We start from the raw sequence: 11,389 nt of genomic DNA on the forward strand, positions 1-11,389 counted from the left end.
GATTTGGAAAGTGACAGGAAGGGAAAGCCGACAGAAGACGTGATGCAATGGGCCACATCAGGAAGAGCTGAGGTCGTATAAGGAAGGAGTAGGAGAACAGGAGTCCTCGCAAATACGGGATCCCGACCAGGCATCAGGGATTACTTTGCCCACAATTTGTTTGGCACTTCTTGGCGAGCCAGGCCGAGGAGTTTAGTACCTCGTCTAAGTCGAAGCCGTGATCCAAGAAGCACAAGACACCAGAGCGAAGCTCGTTGCTAGTCGCCGTAAGAGCCAATTGCAAAGGTAGACCGAGCCCACAGACGATGCAAGCGAAGCAGAGCGACCATGACGGAGTGTAAGAACAAACTAAGACTAAGTGTACTGAAGGCCACACTTGAGACTTCCGTGAAGACGCCACATGAGAACAAGCTAGAGACTGCCTAGAGATAGAAGAACAGCTAACGGGAGAGGAGCCTGAGAAGAACTGGCTCACCGTGGGCAGCCGAGCGAGTTCAGCCCAGGTGAAGGAGACCACCGAGAGTGCTGTGCAACGCGCCCGCACTTGGCGATTGCTTCACTCTACTCGATATGGCTTTGTGAACGTCTAGGGCTCGGTCTCCAGGTCGTCTAGGAGTTGCAAAGTTACAGTAGACATCGACCGGAGCTGGACCGTGAGCAAGCGCCAACTGGCCGAGACCGAGCGAGCATGGCCGCGAACAGTCTCGCCATTACGAATAATGCTGATGGATAATCTAACCAAAAGGACATTGTCTTAGAACAAGAGATGACAATGCATGGCATTTCATCCCCGTCAATGCACGGATGCGCCTCAACAATGTAGAGACGATTCCTTTGGGGCGTGTCAGGGATAAGGCAAGAGATGGGCGAAAGACTTACGTGCTCACCTGAGTATGAACCAGCCGGACAGAGCACACTTCACGGCGGACGCACAAACAGCCAGCCCAGCCCAGCTGCAGACGCTGAAACGCGGGATGTCGGCACCTCGCGGCACCGGGGGGCTGTCCTCACGGCAACCGAGCCCGCAAGACATTCCGGGGACGAAAGAGCGTAGCGATGTCCAGTAGAGCACACACCGCCGAGTCAGTAAAATCCAGGGTCCAATAAATATAAGATGGTCAGAAGAGAAATAAACAACGAGTGTAACAACAATATATCCCTCGAGGGAGCGTACAGCTTAAAATACAGTGAAGTGTTGAGATTATAGGCGAGTGACAGCCTTGGAGTCCAGAGGCAGTCCTGCATGTCCAGATGTAAGCGGAGCGAGGCGAACGCTGCGGACACTCGTGCTCACCAGAGGGGCTAATGCCGTTAGCAGCGAAGATCTGATTCTGACGAATCACCCTCGCCTGGTCAAAGCTACACATTCGCCCTCGTTCAGAAACGATATGCAAAGAGGTGCTTGGATAACTCACTTCACCCTCTCCCGCCGCATAATCTCAAGCACCTCCTGCGTGCCGCGCTCATCCAAACCAACCCTAGTGTCCCCGTCCCGGATGTTGGCCTCGATATCGAAGCTCTCAGAAGTCACCCCAGCGTTCGCTTGGTCCTCAAAAGTCGAGAGCGGGGCGTAATGGCCGAGCCTCGGGAAGAGGGCTTTCACCGGGTTAGGGACATGGGAGATGAGGGTTACGCGGTACCGAAACGTTACTGCGAAGAATAATCTCATGTAAATAATGGTAAAGTAAAGAATGCGTGGGACTCTGCTTACGCATTACCAGTAATGCTAACAGAGCAAGAACGGACAGCCAGAACAGCATGACGGGTTAGAAGCTTTATAGTGGTCGCGGTGTAGCGAGAGTAGACGCCCAAAAGCGGCTACACTTGCAGGGTTATCACTGGCTTGTCCTTGTATTCGTGAGAATCCGGTTCCTTGTAATTTACCGACGTCGCTATAGCGCAAAGGCGATATATATTCGAACGGACGCCAAGAATACAGAGGCAGCCATGCAGAGCTCGTGTCAATACATTCAGCTGTCTAGGTATCACTTAATGCTACAACAGCCCTAGAGCTACAATTGTCGGATGCACAAAGTGTCAGACAGATCAAGAATACAACAGTACCAGTAAGAGAAGAAGCCATTGCAGGTATCGTGATATCATCATGCGCGAGACAAAACTAAACTTGAACAGCATCGAGTGAGCGCAGAGAGAATGAATAGATGACAAGATAGAACCGGAGGTCTAGATGGAAGAGCTCGGTGGGATAGACAGCTGTACGATGGCGAACGTTAAGTGAATTAGTCGTGCAGTAGGATACGGAATGTCCGGGGCGTATGAGCGAGAGACAAGTCGTAAAGTAGATGGTGCGTCGGACTGTTTGGTCTTGTTAGCCTGGTGCTAGGCCCAACGTGAGGTCCGACCGCGGATAATGAGACCAGCGTCCCATTTGGCAACGTTCCAGCCCTCTTCGAACAATGCGTTGTTCACGGCTGGCCCGAGAACGCCAACGCCGTTTGTTGAGTGCTTACCACGACCAGTGATGATCTTTAGTGGTCGGGCAGGGCTTGGAGGATCCTCTCGAAGGACGTCCTTGACGATCTGAATGGCCTCAGCAACCGTTGTCCCGTGCAGGTCGATACTGCAACCGTTCTCCTTCGAGATCCTACACCGTATGTGAGCATCAAGGTCAGTTTCGGCCGTATCAATAACACGTACCTTCCGGATTCTACGAGGTCCCACGCAGCGTTCAGATTTTCTTTACGCGCTTCCTCCTGAAGAGTTCGAGCCTGAAATACACCCCACATCAATTATTGTGCCCAAGCGGTATTAGCTGAGGAACTCACCCTCTCGGCGAAGTAAAGAGCAACTTCGCCACCACGGTTACCTGTGTTGCCCCTCTGCCAAGCGCGACTCGCATCCCGCAGAGCCTCTCTGCGCTGCTCAAGTAACTCGTTGGCGCGACTCCTGTGCTCGTTTGTTTGTTTCTTGCCGAGAGCACGAGGAGAGGACTTGTCAGCTTGGTAGGCGGGGATAAAATTTGCGTGCGGGTTCGGTCCGCGTTTCGGAATCACAGGTACAGTCTTCCAGACATTAGGTGGGGGCTTGGGCGCGAGGGGTGTGATGGTGGGACGGGTCTTTACCCGAGGCGGCTGCGCTGCAGGAGGCATGGTCGGCGGACGGGTGGCGTGCTTGGACTTCATATTCGATCCGTTGGATGATAAGATAGGAGAAGCAGGTGCAGGTGAGTGGTATACGGCCCAGTCCACGTCTCCACCGTCTAATTCGCGAAGGAGCTTGACTATATCGAACGCAGCGTCGGCGTTCCCTTCAGTTGCGCGTAAGGCGAGTTGTGCATCGTCTAGCATCCGTCTCTGGTCGATATCGTCGAGGCTGGCATATTCAGGCGAGTCGCAGATGACATCGAACATTACGAAAAGCGGCGTTGTCACCTCCAGCTCTAGTTCAGATGTGAATGACGAGGCTGACATGGACAACAATACTGAACGCAGAGCATCTGAAGGGGAAGCGTATTCGGGAGAGTGGAAAAGCGACTGGAAGTACGAAGCAGAACGTGAGGGCAGAAGTGTCTCCAGATGGGTGGCGACGGAGGACAGCTGAGTCCAAGGATCAGGACCAGATGCACGGGGAGCAGCAGATATCGGGATATGCTGTCTCTGGCGTACATCCACCAATGTGAGGGTCTTTCCTCCTTTCCATTTATTCTGCTTCTTCTTCTTCTTTGAGGGCTGCGCCGTCTGCCAGTCCGTTTCTGGCACCACCTCGTCCTCAAGGCCACGTTCCTCCAGATCTTTCACAAACTCCGAAGACAAGATGTCCTCCACGATGCTTTCCATATCGATCTCATCTTCTTCTTGCGCACTGCCTAGTACGCTTTTCAGGCGCGATACGGGTAGATGTGGGAAGGCAGTCTGGAGGAAACCTAACGGGGAGCTGAAAGATTGGGCGCTGGAGCCGGAGACATTGGATGTATTCGCGGTATTGATCGAGGAGCCGGCAGAGAATAAATCAGCAGTAGATGTATTATCGTCTGTGTTGGATAGCTGGAGCTGCGCAAAGTCGTCGGATACTGGTGACTCGTCGCACTCTTGCTCCGCCTGTACCGCGAGTTCAGACAGAGTTTGACGTAAAGACCGCAGCTGGGCCGGCGAGGGCTCTCCCGGGGTCTCGCTCACGTAGTCGGCGACGATGGCTGCGATGAGGGATGTGTCGAGTGGGGGCGAGAATTCCGACTATTGTTGGAGCTCAGCTTTCGCTATCTGGCCGTCGAGAAAGCACCATATACATGCCTGGAGTACATCTTGGATAGACTGGAGCGGCATTTCTTCTACAAGGCTCTTGTTGTCTATGCATGTAAGAGCTGGGTACGTGCGGAAAACAGCAAGGGAGAGCCGAGCAAAGCAGCGGATGCAGGGCGGATTGGTCAAGGTGCCTGCACCGGCTCGACTTCCAAGGACAACCAAGCGCGCGGTGGCGCTCGCAAAATGCCGAGAAATCTTTGTCCTGGCCAATTTCGGACATCATGCAAGTTCGTCATCGCGCTGCAGTATGGACTCAGACCCGGAGTGGAATGGCTCCGACGGAGAATATGCAATCAAGAAATCCGTGAACAGCTTTGTTTCAGAATGTCTCTGCTGGACAAGATGCTGATTATCCCTCTAGAACCCCCGGAAACGACGCAAAGTCTCGCAGAGGACCTCGGAGGCGATCAGACTGCCGAGACAGCAAAGTCATGGGGGCACTCCCGCATCTTCTACTTTAGCAGAATTTCAGAAGTTGGCATTGAATGTGGTAGGTGTGGAAGACGACTTTGAAAGCCTCATCGAGCCGTTATGGCCGGAATTAATGGACGCGGCCGCCGTTGCGCAAGTCGAGCGTATCCGCTACGATGACAGTGTGAGTGATGTACTCACCGGCGATGCACTGACATACCTACTAAAATCTAATATTGTGTGCTATCAGGGTCATGCCGTTATGCCTATGTCCAGGCTGCAAGCACAGCTAATGGCCAACCAGCTTGCCGCGAAAGCATCTGAAAGCCCCGCGCTTGTCCTCCTTCATAGAAGGCTGAAAATACATCCGGTAAGCTTTCCTTTCAGTCTGCCGTACGTTCATTCTATTGATACTTGAGACAGGATGAATGGCGTGCCATTGTCCTAGGACTGCCGCCAAAGTTTGTGTCTCTTCGCGACTCTCCGGTGAAACCTCTCGAGGAAGCTCTCTCTCCGCCCGTCAACCCTGTAACCCTGAATGCATTACATGCCATCAAGACAACACCTTACGCACACTCTTTCTTGTCACGCATGATGGGGTTCCAGCCCTCGCCGAAGCCCTTAGTCGTAGCAGTGGACTGGGAGACTCGGTCGCCTTGGATGGATCTCATGCGCGATATCCGAGAGCATTACGGTTTAATGCAGTAAGTGCCCTTTTTCTCATTCATCTCCGCTTGTTCGCTAAGCGGCTCATGGCTCTTAGCCCTGACCGGGAGCAACCCGTGGAGGCGGACGCTCCTATAGAGTACACGACCTTGCAGCCTTCGCATCTCGATCAGGTGCATGACCTCATTGGTCGCGCTTTCTGGACAGGTATCGATAGTGAGTATCAGCGGACCATTCTCACCTGCACTTGTCTCCAGCTAACCGGGATTGAAGTCAGCGACTCCCTGCTGTACTCGCCTGAAAAGTGCACCGTTATCGCCATGTACAAGAAGGTCGTCGTTGGCGTCGCTCTCATTAGCTCCCCCGTCGAGACGTACATCAACTATCTTGTCGTCCGAACAGGCTGGGATAACTCACAGATAGCCACGTAGGCCCACTTCACATTACATCCATGACACTCATTCAACGACTATGTTTGTCAGATCGATGCTATATCATCTCATAACACTAAATCCGCATAGAGATATTACTCTACATGTATCTATAAACAATCCTGCAATGGTGCGCGCTGCATCGCGTCTTGGCTATCAGTTGTCCTTGGCTAATCAGCGCGGTGTACAGCTCCTATATAACCGCTTCGGCTTTAAAGCGGAGGAATTCGTCGTCGGCTTCTACGAAGACTACCTCGACACACAGTCGCGCGCCTCGAAGAATGCTTTTCGCCTCCGCCTACGGCGATGACACGCTCTCCGTGGGAGCCACCCCGGGCGAAAGGCATCCTTCGTTTAGGCGGTGCGCGCCCTCTTCACAGTGGGCGGCAGGAGGTTGCTATACCCGTCATCGTCGTCGCTACTTCCGGAACCCGCGGCGCCCTCTGTGTCTGACGCGCTCACTTGCCGGCTCACAGCCTTCTTCTCGATCTCCTCGACCCACTTCCCGCCCTCGGCGCCTTCGAAGAGCCACGCATGACTTCGGCGGAATCTCGTCAGCGAACTTAATGCGTATGGCAAGGGTGGATTTGTACCTGTTGCATACTCGCTTTGGCCCTCTCATCAACGGATCCGAGGGGCGTTTCCGGAAGTTGGGCCGCGGTGCATCCAGCTGGTTGCCATTGGTGAACGACTGGAGATTTGGGAGATCCCAGTCGAGCTTCTGACACAAGTGCTGGACGATCTCGTCTGCATTGCCCAACAAGACAATCTGCAGGATAGAAGTTGGGCCAAAGAGAACGCGACAGTGCTGAAAATACCTACATCAGGATTGATATGTCGGACTGGTGTCTTATTGATAAGTATCTGCGAAGATGTCAGAATTCCCACCTGCACAGCAGCTATTTGGCCGTACCTGAGGAACCGAATGTCTCAGGTGGGCTGCAACAGATTTGTTAACGTTCGAGCTTCTGGGCGGGCGTTGGTACACTTACTCAAAATCTCGGAGACCGGCGACACCTTGAGCGAAGTCCCGATTACAAGCAATAGATCAACCTTTGGCCGGTCCTCTATCAGAGCTTTTTCGAAGGCGTCCGTGAGTTTCTCGCCGAAGAAAGTGATATCCGGCTGTGGCGCATCGTATTCAGCATTGAAGCGCATATACCCACGATCTGACCAGCTACCTTCATAATACCGGGCGGGAACTCAGGTACATCAGGCTCCTCTTCACCGTCACTTTCCCAGGGCCGAAGATTCTTCTTTTTGCCCTTCTTTTTGGCTTTTGGGGCGGGGGCTGGTGTCGGTACAGAAGAGCACAACCTGCAAACCGGTATGGTGTGGTTCATGATATCCGATTCAATGACGTTGCCGGGCACGGTGACCTTACAGTCGATACAGCTTGCCGTTGCGAATGAGCCGTGACATTGTAGGACGTTCTGTACGCCTGCGCGCGTTTCTAGGGTATCGATGTTTTGTGTGTAGTTCTAAACGTTCGGGTTGAGTTCCGTTTGCGCTATGGTACAGACGTGATCTGACATACTCTGAGTAGCTGTAAATGACCCATAAGTGAGCAGCGTGCGTGTCATCGACAAAAATATGCTGACTTTGCCCTTCTCTTCTATAAGCTTGATAAATCGATGGCATGGTGAGGGTATAAAGTTCGATGGGTATATTTGACTGAAGCAGTGTTAGCAAGAGCCGTGCGGACTTTAAGCTGCTGGCACCACTCACCTAGCAAATGAACTGCGAAGGGTATGACGTCAACGATACGTCGGACTCTTCTGCTCGTTCTGTACTCACTAAAAAACTGTAAAGAGATTAGCTACACATTCTCGCGCGGACCGAGTGATAAAATCTGTATTTACCAGATGGCTTCTCCCGAAAGTAGTGGATATCAAACCTGTACAGTGGCGGTCCAATCAGATCGAGCCAAAAGAGGTTGGAGGACCGAGTGTGCGCACATTTGTTGAGGATCGTCAAGATCATACTCGCCCCTTTCCTGAAGTTGGGCGTACAACCCATTCCGAGAACGGAAATCTGGGATCCCACAGGACACACCTGTGCAAACTCGGTCAAGCGGTGTTCACTAAGCGGCGAGAAGACAAGCTCACTGATGCCGGCACCAGTAAGAATCATTATGTGGCACGACTTCTTGATCAAGTCGACAGCGTCATCGATGGTGTTGTACATGGGTAGTTTCTCGCGCTTTTGCAGCCTGTGGCGTCACGGTTAAGTTAGAGCTCCCTGGGGCAACGGTTGTTGGGAAGCAACGTACACTTGATACATGGCCACTTCTAGGAAATACAACAATGTTTTGCGTTGCTTGATGCGGAGTTCAGGGCACTGGAACCCCATGAGTGCGATGAGTCTTGTTTTACTCACGAATACCTGGCACGTACTAAGCATACGCCAAATGCATACAATAGCTTCGGAATGGGCAGCGCGCGTATTATGACGTAGTCATTGAGGAAGTGAGCCATTCCTGTACAGGATGAGTAGAATTGAGCTCAGCACATCGAGACGAGTGCGACATTGACCCGTACCGTGCTCCTTGAGATCCCTCATCATCTGCTTTACTTCTTCCTTGCTCCAGGACGTCTCGGCTGGCGCACACAGGCACGGATAATAGTCAGCATGGCTAAAGGGCAGTTTAAAGACCACTCAGAGCAGTTCGATCGCGTTGCAAGGGTGCCAGGGCGAGACGAGACAGACGCGTCGAGAACAGGACGCACCTTCCTCCAAAAGCGCCATGTACTCATCTACCGCACTAACTCCGTTCAGGACACCGCTTGCCGTGTCTTGAGCGTCGATACCAGTGTCTTCAAGGCCGTCTTCCGCGCAGAGAGACTCTTCGTCGAAGCCGTCTAAGATGTCCTCAATGATGTCTGGGTCCGCGTCGACGACCTCGGACGCCTCGAGGAAGGCACGGACCTGCATAGCATAGATGCGCGAGTGTGTGCGAACTGAGGCTTGTACAGCATGACTGTCGGCGGGTGCTGAAGCGGGAAGCTGCGAGTCCATAGCCCAGAGACCGGTTCGGGATGGCGGCAGGGTGGACGAAAAGTGGACAACAATTTACAAGACGCCCGTGATCGTCGTCGGGCATTCGGACCTGGGGTGCGGTCACGAGATCCCGATCTCATATCTCGCGCCACAAAGGCTATGCAATACTGTGCGATACTTGGTCACAGCGTACGGACAGGAAAGCTCGATGCACAGATAACAAGAGACAGCAAGGGAACACAGCGCGGGTATAAAAAAGCGGGAGCGACAAAGTACTGCAAATCGGAAAGCGAACGGGACAGTTACTGAACAATCAACCATCCTGCATGCTCACGCCACGCGTGAGTAATAACTCGTCATCTTCATCATCACTGGCCTGCGGAGACAATGGCTTGTCGTTGACACGCATCTTGATCGTCGGGAGGTTTGCCGCCCGTCGTGTCGCTTGAGCTCTGCCATTGGTCTGCGGCTTTGCCAGCGTCACGGTCCCAGATCTCGTTCGGCGGGTCCCAGACGCCGCAACAGTTTTCTTCGTCTCCATCCGGGGGTTAGAAGACCGCGCGGCGGATGCGCTCTCATGCGGCAGGGAAGGACGGGCAGGACGGGCATAGTCCGACGCACGGATAGTGTCCCCACGTTTTCGACCATGAGCTCGTAAGGCGACACGTTCTCCGTTCCCCACGCGGCTGTCTGAAGCTGGATCCCCAACAAGGTTGATATCAGATTCGGGTTCGGGGAGATCGTAAGGTTCCGCCGATGCACGAGAACTTCTTGGCAGCTGTTCAGACCGGATGGTCTTCTCAAAGCCTCCTTCAGAGCCGCCGCCTCCCACTGAATCATGGGCGCATGGTTCTGCCGATGAAGAAGAAGAAGAAGAAAAAGCGCCACGGTCAAAATAGTGAAGATACACGTGCATATATGCGGGAAAAATACGTACCACTGAGGTCAAGAGTCCTAAACATGTGGTCTAGTTCACGCCTCCCGGGAGTCTGTAAGGGAAGGGCCCGCTGGCTTGGGCCAGGGCGGCTAGCTTCAGGCGAGAAAGGCATAGTGCGAGACACATGTGCTGATCCAGCTGGAGTCTTAGGCGAAGCATGAGGTTCCTGAGAATCTTGCAAAGGCGCCAAGTCCGGGGAGAAGGCAGGATCGAGAGACAAAGGTGCCGCAGGACCACCAGCAGTTCCGGCAGCATGCTCGCCGGATGAAGACGCAGAATGCCGAGGGGACGCAGATCCATGGACCTTGGTAGGAGAGAATTCCGTCATGTATGCCGAGAAGTCGAGCGCAGAGGAAAAAATGCTATCGCTGGACATGTGCACGACGGTTCGTCGGCGTCTGCGAGGTTGAATAGGCTCTGGTACTGGTTGCGCGCTGACGTTGCCTCGGGCAATTTCGTCCTCAGTGGCGGTAACTACATCTGTCAGGTCCATAGATTCTGTCCGGGATTGAGATTTTCCTAGCGACGCAGAAGTACGGTGGTTATGGAGAGTTATAGTCGTGCGGCGCCGGCGGGGAGGAGTAGATATTTTTATAGGAGTATCAAGGTAAAAGGAAGTATGCTTCACTGTCCAATCGTCCAGCTCCATATCCTCGAGAGATGGCGGTGACCTAGAGAGCGCTTTAGCAGGCACAAGCCATTCCTGCGGAGAAATGTGATCAAAGAGATTTGACGGCATTGCAGGAATAGATCCAGTACGGCTGTGCGCCGAGGAACTGAGTGCAGACCCGGGAGCAGTCGAGGAAAAAATACTGTCGTAGCCTGCATCGTCTTTTTCAAAGTCATTCGATTTGTGCACACTAGCTGACTTCACAGGCTTGTTAACGAAGCTGCTAGAGAGCGTGCGAGACTTGGTGTGCAGTGGTCTTCTTCCTGGTGTTTTGACCGTCTTGTGAGGAGATGAGTTACGGGAGACTGGACGACTGGTGAAGGGGGAAGCAAGCCTCTGACGAGCCAAGCGATTAGAGTTCTCTTTCAGGTTACGAGAGCTGGTACGAGAGAGCATATGGCGAGCAACAGGGGTCGGAGACAGCGAGTCTGCAGAAGCGAGGGGTTCAACATAGGATTTGATCAGGGATTCGTCGGAGGGCCGCAGTTGGTACGGGGTCTCAAATAGAGAGTCATAAATGCGCTGAGTGTCGAGAGGGAGGCTGCGATCATGCTGGTTAACGGGCGTACTGGGCACGGTGAAAGCGAGTGCATCCTCGACGCCATCATAGAGGCTAGATTGCGAAGGACGCCTCAATTTCTTGGCGAGACGTTCAGTGAGGTCTAGATCTACCGCTGACTGCTTTGCTGAGGTGACCTGCCGAGATCTTTTCTTCATACGCCGCGACATTTCGGAGAGTGTCACATCATGCCTGCTCGGCGAAAGATCCTCGAGCGGAGAAGACGAAATGCCAGTCAGACTGGGCAGGGTATTAGACGAAGGTGCACGCAGAGACTTTCTACGCGCATATGTGATGGGTGGGCGGGGGAAAGCCATCCCAGTGCTCGGGACAGGAGGCGGGATGAGCGCAAGAGACAGCGCGCGCTCCAGGAACGCTTTCAGGGCGCATCATCTCACGTGATGCCTCCGCGTCTGTGCACGTCAGTGGCTTGGATGCGTTGCCGTTGCCAGT

At 53.4% G+C, this 11,389-nt stretch overlaps 5 protein-coding genes across 5 annotated transcripts; 1 reads left to right on the forward strand and 4 right to left on the reverse strand.

Annotated features, from left to right (window-relative positions):
* Positions 1–1,092: 1,092 nt before the first annotated feature.
* Positions 1,093–1,790, reverse strand: PHACADRAFT_263835 (uncharacterized protein). The gene is made up of 4 exons (XM_007400716.1): positions 1,712–1,790; positions 1,416–1,650; positions 1,295–1,359; positions 1,093–1,239 (listed from the first exon to the last, which is right to left on the reverse strand). The coding sequence occupies exons 1-4, from the start codon at positions 1,758–1,760 to the stop codon at positions 1,202–1,204; spliced, it is 387 nt and encodes a 128-aa protein (XP_007400778.1). The 5' UTR covers positions 1,761–1,790; the 3' UTR covers positions 1,093–1,201.
* A 164-nt stretch (positions 1,791–1,954) lies between these two features.
* PHACADRAFT_263837 (uncharacterized protein) lies at positions 1,955–4,308 on the reverse strand. Its single transcript, XM_007400717.1, has 4 exons — positions 4,251–4,308; positions 2,787–4,193; positions 2,659–2,729; positions 1,955–2,605 (listed from the first exon to the last, which is right to left on the reverse strand). The coding sequence occupies exons 1-4, from the start codon at positions 4,281–4,283 to the stop codon at positions 2,341–2,343; spliced, it is 1,776 nt and encodes a 591-aa protein (XP_007400779.1). The 5' UTR covers positions 4,284–4,308; the 3' UTR covers positions 1,955–2,340.
* Positions 4,309–4,513: 205 nt separating this feature from the next.
* Positions 4,514–5,383, forward strand: PHACADRAFT_152560 (uncharacterized protein; the record flags this gene model as incomplete). Its single annotated transcript, XM_007400718.1, has 3 exons — positions 4,514–4,857; positions 4,924–5,043; positions 5,097–5,383. Exons 1-3 carry the CDS (start codon positions 4,807–4,809, stop codon positions 5,379–5,381), a joined length of 456 nt encoding a protein of 151 aa, XP_007400780.1. The 5' UTR covers positions 4,514–4,806.
* Positions 5,384–5,607: 224 nt separating this feature from the next.
* On the reverse strand, positions 5,608–8,788 carry PHACADRAFT_213432 (uncharacterized protein; the record flags this gene model as incomplete). Its single annotated transcript, XM_007400719.1, has 18 exons — positions 5,608–5,766; positions 5,822–6,308; positions 6,364–6,539; positions 6,593–6,634; positions 6,684–6,709; positions 6,763–6,895; positions 6,952–7,251; positions 7,308–7,316; positions 7,372–7,444; positions 7,499–7,510; positions 7,568–7,574; positions 7,633–7,667; positions 7,729–7,825; positions 7,879–7,982; positions 8,043–8,110; positions 8,167–8,249; positions 8,311–8,370; positions 8,500–8,788. 17 exons carry the CDS (start codon positions 8,786–8,788, stop codon positions 6,125–6,127), a joined length of 1,698 nt encoding a protein of 565 aa, XP_007400781.1. The 3' UTR covers positions 5,608–5,766; positions 5,822–6,124.
* Positions 8,789–9,083: 295 nt separating this feature from the next.
* PHACADRAFT_213433 (uncharacterized protein) lies at positions 9,084–11,253 on the reverse strand (the record flags this gene model as incomplete). Its single annotated transcript, XM_007400720.1, has 2 exons — positions 9,084–9,622; positions 9,708–11,253. 2 exons carry the CDS (start codon positions 11,251–11,253, stop codon positions 9,084–9,086), a joined length of 2,085 nt encoding a protein of 694 aa, XP_007400782.1.
* Between the last annotated feature and the right edge of the window lie 136 nt (positions 11,254–11,389).

The sequence above is a fragment of the Phanerochaete carnosa genome, assembly GCF_000300595.1.
Source record: "Phanerochaete carnosa HHB-10118-sp unplaced genomic scaffold PHACAscaffold_11, whole genome shotgun sequence".
NCBI classification, from domain to species: Eukaryota; Fungi; Basidiomycota; class Agaricomycetes; order Polyporales; family Phanerochaetaceae; genus Phanerochaete; species Phanerochaete carnosa.

Coding starts and splice junctions, on each gene's coding strand:
- PHACADRAFT_263835 (XM_007400716.1), bottom strand. CDS start 1,760: ATGCTGTTCTGGCTGTCCGTTCTTGCTCTGTTAGCATTACTGGTAATG. Junction 1,360..1,415: donor ATGCGGCGGGAGAGGGTGAA/GTGAGTTATCCA, acceptor GCGAATGTGTAG/CTTTGACCAGGCGAGGGTGA. Junction 1,240..1,294: donor TAACGGCATTAGCCCCTCTG/GTGAGCACGAGT, acceptor CTGGACATGCAG/GACTGCCTCTGGACTCCAAG.
- PHACADRAFT_263837 (XM_007400717.1), bottom strand. CDS start 4,283: ATGCCGCTCCAGTCTATCCAAGATGTACTCCAG. Junction 4,194..4,250: donor CTATCCAAGATGTACTCCAG/GCATGTATATGG, acceptor CTCCAACAATAG/TCGGAATTCTCGCCCCCACT. Junction 2,730..2,786: donor CTCTTTACTTCGCCGAGAGG/GTGAGTTCCTCA, acceptor GGTGTATTTCAG/GCTCGAACTCTTCAGGAGGA.